This window comes from Chrysoperla carnea, chromosome 3, assembly GCF_905475395.1.
Source record: "Chrysoperla carnea chromosome 3, inChrCarn1.1, whole genome shotgun sequence".
NCBI classification, from domain to species: Eukaryota; Metazoa; Arthropoda; class Insecta; order Neuroptera; family Chrysopidae; genus Chrysoperla; species Chrysoperla carnea.
In genome coordinates, this window is record NC_058339.1 from 43,210,053 (window position 1) to 43,220,421 (window position 10,369).

At 32.2% G+C, this 10,369-nt stretch overlaps 1 protein-coding gene across 2 annotated transcripts; it reads right to left on the reverse strand.

Moving 5' to 3' along the window:
- Positions 1–6,509: 6,509 nt before the first annotated feature.
- On the reverse strand, positions 6,510–9,967 carry LOC123295585. Of its 2 annotated transcripts, none has more exons than XM_044876992.1 (2): positions 9,298–9,967; positions 6,510–6,649 (listed from the first exon to the last, which is right to left on the reverse strand). In XM_044876992.1, the coding sequence occupies exon 1, from the start codon at positions 9,954–9,956 to the stop codon at positions 9,300–9,302; it is 657 nt and encodes a 218-aa protein (XP_044732927.1). In that variant the 5' UTR covers positions 9,957–9,967; the 3' UTR covers positions 6,510–6,649; positions 9,298–9,299. The 2 variants fall into 2 exon arrangements, with proteins under 2 accessions (XP_044732927.1, XP_044732926.1); XM_044876991.1 differs by lacking the exon at positions 6,510–6,649 and adding an exon at positions 7,442–7,489.
- Positions 9,968–10,369: the final 402 nt, after the last annotated feature.

Below are 10,369 nucleotides of genomic sequence, written 5' to 3' on the forward strand. Positions count from 1 at the left end.
TCCATCAACACAATTGGCAAATCATACCGGGAGTTATTATTTAAAAGACATGACATGAGTAACATCCAGATTCTAATCGTCATAAATTATTTGTATTCACAGGTCAATTTAATGATTGGTTTTAATATTTGTAATAAATTATACCTTGAGTTAAAATTACATTTCGCGGTACATACTTATCCAGATCGACCGTAGTATGTAAAATAATTCGGATGAATTAAATTTCTTCCCCTGTACATAAAACATACTACCATAGCTCTATTCGCACACTAGTGGTAGTAGTTATCAAAACATTGATATCAGGTTAACGCAGAAACTAAGGTTAGTTTTATCAGTATTGGTACAAGCAAAGCATATAATAAACATACAGCTTTATAATATGAAGTGAATGAAATGAATCAGTTTCAATGTATTTGTTGTTCGGTTCGGTATACACAGATATGGGGGAGAGGACCACATATTTACCCTACCTTTCAAAAATAATAATACATTTATTCTCACCCTCGTTTTCATCAAAATTATCTGTAAATTGCAGTGTTTATTTAATGCAATAAAATATTTTTATACGTTTTTAATAAATAAATAAAATAGCGAATTTTACGCATTTAAATATGTTTTCGTACACATAGGATGGCATGAAAATGAGAAGAGTTTGTTTAATAAATTACTCAAATAATGGATTTTTTAAATACAGTAAAAGATTCAGTAATAACAAGTGGAAAAAAAACAATTGACTGACTTAATTGTTGAAATACCATGTAAAGACAGTGTTGCTTACACTATCACATTAAACATACATACATGTCACACATCTATAACTGATATTCTCATATAATTTTTCATAAGAAACATATTTCATATTTTAACTTTTGTTCTATCTCTGACGGTTTACAAGATGCGTCCTACCCGACCCAAGACCCAATTGACCCGTGTTAGTAATTTACGAACTCGACCTCACTTTTTACGTCCTAAGTACCGTATAAAAATTTCAGCTTGATATCTCTTTGCGTTTTTAAATTATCATGATGACAGATGGACAGACGACAGACAGACGACAGATAGACAGACAGAGAACAGGAAGTGAACCTCACGTCAGATTTGATAGTTATACAATCTTAAAAATGCCAAAAATTCGATCGTTTCAAGAATAAATGTTGCCTTCAAAATACCATTGTTGACAATATTTTGTACATAGATAGTCCAGATGTTTCCAGGGGTGGGTTCAAAATTAATCGATCAAAAAATTTCGGGGTGGTGGTTTGTGTAGTTGTTTAATACCTAATCTGCTATCAACTATGGTAATTTTTTTAACAGCGTTTTCAAACCACGCACTTTTCTGTCCAACCCTGTTGTTTCAAATACTATACCAGCTAGGAATTTTGTAGTATATTTTCTTTAGAACTAAATGAATCTACTTATATTATGAAATTGTAATTATTTAATAGAAAATGACTGCTACCACTCTACGTCATCAAGTATGTTAATTTTCAACCACATTTTGAACACGATGTTGATATAATTTTATAATTAACAAATAATGTAAAATTTGGTAAACTAATTATTATTATATAAGTTTTAGTATAATTTTAATAAATAATAAAAGTTTAACAATAGTTTTCATAATACAAAATATTACTTACACAAACACCAACAAATTAATACAAAACATGAGTGAAATATACTCATACGCAAAAACATTGAGTAAGGGATGATCAAATTTGAATAATACACTTTTAATTTGCAATAAAAACAAAACGGTGAAAAATTGTTCTGTTTGATTGGGAGCATCATGTTCTGTTATCAGATTTGAGATGGGTTTATCGGGCTTCTTTAATCGTCAATTTTGATCTTTAACGGTAAGAGATAGAATAACACATTAAATTGGAATGTTGGTTCTCTTAAAAAAAATAACATTTTTCATCGAAACCATTTTCCATTTTACCACTTTCGTAAATCGTCAGCTTTCGGGGGAAATGCGACTTAAAAATATGTTATAATTGTTATATGTGATAAAAATAACTAGCTATGATGTAATGAGTAAAGTTTTTGAATATAGCGAGAATTTGAGACAATTTTACGTCAAATAGTCCCTCTTTCTGAGAACTGGACTACCATAGACGAATCATATACAGAATCGAGTGAGTAGTTTATCAATCTTACAACGGTTTCATTGTAAGATTGATCTACAATTCACATTCGCAGTTGCAAAATATTATTATTCAAATATTATTCAAAGTCAATAGATGACGTTGATTTCAAAAATTATAAAATTATAAAAATTGATTAAATTTTATTAGAATAGTTTAGATAATCAAATTCTAAAAAAAGAATCCTTTTCCATTTTTGAGTCCGATGTTCCATTAACGACATAAAAATTTGTTTCTTTGCGAATTTCTTAATTAATATTAGTAGTAAAGAAAAGTTTCAAGTTTCGTATTTACTGTGCAATTTCAGTAAATATTTTGCATAATTTTCGATTTGACGAATATTAATAAATAAAAATTGAATTTCAAACAACAAGCAATGATACTCAATCTCGCACGGATATAAAACTGCTAAAGCTACTCTCCTCGGGTTCATATAGGGTGTGTGTTTTAAAATTTTTACATTATGTATTAACATTTTTTAGTTTTTCTGGCACACTTTATAAATATAACAATTTATATCTGTATACGTTTCCTTTTTCCTATTTTTCGCTGAATCATGTTCTTCTTCATTGTCTGCCTTTTACTTTTGTTTTTTATTTCGTCTGCTTACTTTTAGTTTTTTGTTTTTAACTTTTAAAATTATCACAATTTAACTTGTTATTAATGATTTTTACATTTAAAAGACTTATAATATATTTTAGTATGAAAATAGAATAATTTTTAACTAAATGCAATATTTTGACATACTAATTTTAAAATTAAAATAGAGTATTATAATTATATCATAAATTTTCAAAATCATCTATTTAATTAAAACTTTTGTAAGTTTAATTAAAAACCATTAATTTATTTGTTCATAATGACTTTGTGTTTTTGTATATGTCAAAAATTAGGGGATTTATTTTGTAACAATATTAAAAAAATTCATTAGAGATAAACGTCGGTTTTCACCAATATGAGAAAATGGATTCTTGATACCTCGAAAAGTCATCATTTTCATACTCCGATCTCATTGAAACATGATCAGCATGAAGCAATCACATAAATGTCTAAAGGCCTTTCGGCATATATATTCTCGAAGATCTTTTGTATTTCTCAAAGGTTGTAAAACTGTCTGTCTATGATTTTGTAACAGGATCATTATTTAGTGCGAGATTTAATTTTTAGATATACGCCCATTTTTTTTACTACCGATCAATATCAATGTATCATTATAGCTCTTGTCCTTCTTTCGTTTTCAAAGAGAAACTTAGTAACACACTAGTCTGATACTAAAATAGGATTTTCCAAATTTCGAAACGTCTTCAACAAATTTTTTAAGGCTTGTCTATTCCAGCTACAACTCTTTTTGGAAAATCGAGCAAGTATTTTGAAGATATGACTTTGATAGTTTCGTTGGCTTTTCATAAAAAGAACGCTTATTTTATTTTCAAACACATTTTACCTTGTTTAGATATCCGAATAGATAATTTCAGAAAAAGCGTTTTATTCTTAACTTATTAACCAGAGCAACAAGCGTCTTTTCAAAAAGGCTAAGACAATACTATGTAGTTTTTGATAGGCCATATGTCATAGCTTGATCATAAAGTCTATGATTGGCTTCCGCTTACATCTATTGCCAAAACCAAACCCTCTCCTTGCCTGTTTGACTGAATATAGTTGCGTTTCTTAAACTCTTATTCAAGGAGCGCTAGCATCATGTGCTCATTCCTGTCATCTATAGTGACAAAACTTCAAATAACTACGGGCATACGTTTTGAGATGTCATTTCTCAATATAACACAAAGTTTAATGGATTTCGGAACGCATGTAATCGAAGATAATGTGTTCAATATATGCGGTAAATTCACATCGAGATATATTACAGTCAGAATAATAGATGCAACAACGGAATTTATTTACATGTGTGAATTGTTTGAGAAATAAATCTTTTTAAATCAAATAACATTAAACAACCGTTTATTTGGTTTTTCTAATAACATTTTTTATATTTTCCATTCGTCAGATGCATCAAATGATTATTTTTTTGTATGTAGCTACGACTTCGTACTCCAGCCTTTTGACTTTGCTACATTTGTACGCTAGAATCGATTTCATTTGCAATTTTTTTTTTCAAATATAAGGTGTTAGTCGTATCTGCTTTCAAAGAATTAATTAAAAAATGAAATACGTGACTAAATTGTTTAAGAAGATGGTGAATTGAAAAAAAAACTCTTCTACGTTTCGAGCAAAGTCGAATTTAGCGCCATGGGTGGAAATAATTTAAGTTCTGAAATTTTTCATTATACCATGCATATATGAAATATACATAGTATATTAAGTTTAGTCTCAAGTTTGTAACGCTTAAAAATAATGATGCTAGAAAAAAATATTTTGTCATAGGTGTTCATAAAATCACCTAATTAGTCCATTTCCGGTTGTCCGTCCGTCCGTCCGTCCGCCCGTTCGTCCGTCCGTTCGTCCGTCCGTCCGTCTGTGGACACGATAACTCAAAAACGAAAAAAGATATCGAGCTGAAATTTTTACAGCGTACTCAGGACGTAAAAAGTGAGGTCAAGTTCGTAAATGAGCATCATAGGTCAATTGGGTCTTGGGTCCATAGGACCCATCTTGTAAACCGTTAGAGATAGAACAAAAGTTTAAATGTAAAAAATGCATGTTCCTTATCAAACAACTTTTGTTTGAAACATTTTTTCGTAAACATTACTGTTTACCCGTGAGGGCGCCAATTAGGCGGAAATTTTATAATATGTACTATACTTGATTATCAGTTATGTATGTGTCACATGTTTGTATGTGTTATGTGATAAAGAAATCAACACTGACTATGCATGGTATTTCAACAATAAACTCAGTCAATTGTTTGTTTTCACTTGTTATATTATTAATATAAGTTTTCATACAATACTTTCATCGTTAATGTAATGACGCCAGTAAAAGTCTTCATTAAAATTACAAAACGCGATGTAAAGTTGCTTTTTTGGTATGGTATTTGGACCCCTAAGAGGAGTGTGAAATTCCAAGAGAAGAGTGCCAAGTTTTCGAGCTTTTTTCAGTTTTTCACCTATAAGCAGGTAGCAGAACTTTTTTTTTCTTCCAAAAAGTAATTTCACGCATCTCTTAGGGAGCGTGAAATGAATCACCTTCCTCCTTTTGTACTAGTTTTCAAAAAATTTTCTTATAACTGACTAAGTTGATATTCTTGGAGAAAATGGACACCAAAGTATTCCCTTAATTTTCCCCCTCATGAAAAAGCAATAGTGCTTACGAAAAATTATTTCAAATAAAAGTTCTTTATTTTTTAAGTGAGAAGAAAGATATTCTTATTACTTTGTGTAAAAGACTGGCTATCTTTTTTATTTAAATGGTGTTATCAACAAGGTATGTGCAGATGTTGTACCTTTTGAAACGTCATGAAATATGCAGAAATAAATTTTCTTTAACATGGATTAAAATATAAATATCTATCACTGTAAGTTTGGAGTTAAAGCCTTTCAAAGTTTAAATTTTTCTAAAAAAGCAAAGATACACGACATTGCCCCACAGGTATACTTGATCAATTCTCCCACAAGTCTCACATAGCTTCGTCTTTGATCAATTTTTTCTTATTTTTGTTTACTCGCAACATGGCCAGTCAGCAAAAAAATTTGTATGCTAATTTTAAACTGGTTTCAATGAAAAGAAAAAATACTCAAACAATTGCGAAATATGTTGATATACGAGAGTTTATATTCTTAAAACAACAATAAAAATTGTAAGATCGAGCGAGCCCGCCGAAGGCGGGTGAAGCTCGATCATAATTATATTGATAGTTTCGTTCGAAGAGATCACTGTGTAGTACCGCCTTTGTGCGCTTATTCATTACCACATAGTTCAACCATAAAATAAAATTAAGTAAGTGTATCCATAACAACTGGTTTATTTACCCTTCATACAGTTCAGAAGTGCTTTAGTTTAGGTAGAAGAGATCACTGGGAGGGTGATATAATGGGGGGGAGTGATCTCTTCGAACGAAACTATCAATATAATTATGATCGAGCTTCACCCGCCTTCGGCGGGCTCGCTCGATCTTACAATTATATTTCAAGTTTCGTTCTCGAGATCACTGTGTAGATGTTCAGAGCTGTGTTAATCATATTTAATAAATTAAAATTTGATTAGTTAACAGTATCAATTAGATGGGAGACCTTTTAATTACATCTTTATTAATATTAAATTTTTTTTTTTTTTTTTTTTAAACAAAATATTAGTAATTAGCAATTAAACATAAATAATACGAACATATGCAAAATAATTTAAGTGAACAAAAACAAAGTTTAAATAAATAATATTAACATTATCAGGATAATATTGACTCAGCAAAAGATTTTTTATCATTAACAATTGGTCTGTTATAAAATTTTTCGAATACCTTTGATTTATCTGACCATCCTGCCAGACTTTTGATAATATTTACGTCAACTCCTTTATTGAAGGCAGTTGAAGTCGAAGCGTGTCTGAAACTATGAGAAGCATAGTTATCGCCAACCTTACACTCCAATAAAAAGGATCGGAGCCATCTACTAATAGTATCTTTCGATGCTTTTTTATATGGTTTCCGAGTTGTAACAAATAAGTACTCAATGTTATCGGCTAAATTTGATGTAACCTGTAAGTATTGTTCTAAGGTAGATGCCACACAAAGATTTGAATTTTTATTAAATTTTTTTAATATTAATAGGGGTTGAAACGCGCCCCGCCTGGAAGTTTTAATTTTTTCTGGGATTTCGATTTCATAGTCTACATCCTTTTTAATAATATTCTTTCTCTTAATTAAAGAAATTGTTTGGACACGATGTGCAGAAACTAATGCTATCAACACGACTAATTTTGTTGTTAACTGTTGTAGATTAAGTATATTTACCGGATTTAGTCGCTCTAAATTTTCAATTAAAGGATCTAAACTATAAATTCTATCATACTTGGGTTTAGCAGGTTTAATATTATAAACACCCCTGAGAAAGCGTGATAACAAAGGATTTTTTCCAATCTCCTTGTCACAAATAAGGGATATTGCGGCACGAGTAGTATTTAAAATACTATACCGTGCACCTTCCTTGAATTTTTTTGTGAAATATTCAATCAAAATTTCTTCTTTGGGATTAAACATATCAATTTTTTTTTGTGAGCAAAAAGAAAACCAGTCTTTTATTGGCTTGGAGTACTGTTTCAGGGTTGAAGTAGAGACGGACTTGATAATGATGTCAATGGCTTCATCATTTAAACCCCTTTTTTTTAAATGCCTGGTGGATAATCGGGCAGCCATCAGAGACAGTTTTTGAGCCAACGGATGTTGAACTTGTCTACAAGGAGAGAGAAGTAAATTAACATCTGGTTGAAAAATGATAGGTTCTGAGTCTAGCAGCGAAAGCCATACAGGATACCATGGCTGACCGCGCCAGTTTGGAACTACTACAATTCCACAAGCCTGATCGATTTGGATTTTCTTAAGTGATTTTAAGATTAATGAGAAAGGAGGGAAAGCAAAAAAATTTAAATGTTTCCAATTGATTGTAAATGCATCAATAGTGACTGCAGCAGGATCACGATGCCAGGAACAGTACCTTTTGCATTTTTTATTTGAAGATGATGCGAAAAGATCAATGTCTGGCCTGCCCAGCTGAGAAACTATCTTATCGAACGCACCAGAAGACAGTTCCCACTCAATGTCTATATTTTCTATTCTAGAAGCTCTGTCCGCATCAACGTTATCCTTAGAAGGAATGTATGAAGCGAATATCCATATATTCCTGCATTCACACCAGGACCAAATGTCATAGGATAAAACGCTCAGGTGTTTAAACTTGGTACCGCCCATTTTATTAATGTAAGCAATTGCAGTCGAGTTATCAATTCTTAGGAGAATTTTACAATTAGCAAAATCAGATGCAAATGATTTTAAACCGTTAAAAGCTGCTAAAAGTTCTAGATGGTTAATATGAAACGATCTTTCCATGGGGCTCCAGCGCCCATAAGCCACCTGTCCATCATACGACGCTCCCCATCCTGTAGTTGAAGCATCTGAATATATAGTGAAAGGGAAAGTTGAATTTCTAATAGGATTTTTAGAATTTATAATATTAATCGACCACCAGTTAAATTCATTTAATAAAGAAGGAGATATACTCATAACATGATCGTATTCATTATTAGATTTTAGTAAGGCCAAATAACGTTCTTGCTCAAACGCCTTAGAGTGAAACCAGCCATAATTAATTGCTGGGCAGGCTGCTGTGATATTTCCCACAAATTGGGAAAATTCCCTGATAGTACAATGAGTGGAATCCCTAAATTTCAATACTAAATTGTGTATATGAGACCTTTTTTCTTCTGTAAGTTCAATTGTCATTTGAACTGAATCAAATAAAAAACCCAGAAATTTGCATGATGTTGAAGGGTTAAGATTACTCTTACTCTCATTTAAAATAAAACCTAACGATTCTATTAACTCACGAGAAATTCTTATGTTTTCTGAACACAGGGCAGTAGAATCGGCTGCCAACCACCAATCATCAAGATATACTACTGATATCAAACCTAGCCCTCTCAGGTGGCAAATAATAGGTTTACAAATTTTAGTAAAGACCCATGGGGCCGTGCAGAGGCCAAAAGGTAAGCAAATAAATTCATAAAGGAAATTATTCCAGGTAAATCTTAGGTATTTCCAGAAATTTTTATGAATTGGAATCATAAAATATGCATCTTTCAGGTCAAAATTAGCCATCAAACATTCTCTTGATATTAATTTTAAAATTGTTCTATAATCCTCCATTTTAAAATGAACAGTTTCTATGAAATTATTTAAATGCTTTAAATTAAGGATAAATCTCATTTTACCATTTTTTTTGGGTACAAGAAAAATTCTTGATAAAAACTGACCCTCCTCCTCAGCACACTGCTGGATAGCGCCCGTTGATAAAAGGTCATTCACAGCCTTCTGTACCTCAAGTTTATTTTCAGATAAATGATTATTGGAGGGCTTTGAAGATTGAGTTGGTGTAGAGATAAATGGAATTTTGTATCCGGAGATCGTCTCAAGGATAAAAGGATCGGAGGTGATTTTGGCCCAAGCATGTACGAAATACTTTAACCTACCCGCAGTAGGACTCACCTTTATTTCTTCTGTGTCTGAGCATTTTGAGCTGGAGGGAGTTGGTTCCCTGATCGGGATCGAGTTGTGATTTGATTGTGATTGTTTGCAGCTGATGATTTGTTGAAGTGACGTCTGTAGCCCGTCTGACTGGAGCTGATCCTTGAAGCAGACGGGCTTCTCCAGTTTAAAGAGTTTTTAGGTCGATTTGAATCTCTTCGTGGAGTTTGATTTTTTAAAGACAAGCTTGTTTTTTCAACAGCTAAGGCATTCTTAATTCTTTTAGCAAGGTCGATGCCAAAAAGAAATTCATCTGTGGGTGAATCTTCAAGAACAGACTTCCTTTTTCCATCAACACATGAGTACAATTGTGCACGTCTGGACTTGGACAACTGGAAAAACAGGTCACACATCATGCTGCTGGAGTCACAAAGAAGCTTTAAAAGCTGTTCCTTATCTACCGGTTCCTCTTCATCATTCAAAATATTGCAGATGGCTGTACCAATAGCCACTAAACTACGGCCACACACATCCTGATGATTAGCAAAAAATTTATCACGAGATTTAGCCGTTTTATGTAAAAGAGGGAGTAATTCCGGATTGAGAGTTGGTGCAATTAGAGGACAGTTTCCTTTGTTAGGATAAGTTTCAATCATTTTAGACTTATCTTCTTTGTTCATGCCTGAAGCTAATAAATCTTTCCAGCATGACGCTAGTTCAGGATGCAAAACAAAGCATTTATCCTTTAAAAGTCTCTTTTCCGAGCCCAGGATTTGGAGCACCGATTCACTGAGGGTAGGAACTTCAGAACCCTTCGTCTCCTGCAACTCCACTGACGCCTTCAAGTTTTTATCTGAGGCATTTTCCATTTCAATATCAGATTTACTACTCTGATCTTGGTCGTCAACATCTGAGTCTGCAAGAGCAAAAGATCTAGGTAAAAACAAGCTATCATTTTCCTGACGCAATTTTTTTTTTTTTTTTTTAATGTTTGCCCAGTCAAAGGTACAACAACTTATTAACATAAGATTTGTTGCCCAAGGTACAACAAAAAAATGTTGCCCAATAACAATCAAAAATTGATTAGTTAAGT

Coding starts and splice junctions, on each gene's coding strand:
- LOC123295585 (XM_044876992.1), bottom strand. CDS start 9,956: ATGAACAAAGAAGATAAGTCTAAAATGATTGAAACTTATCCTAACAAA.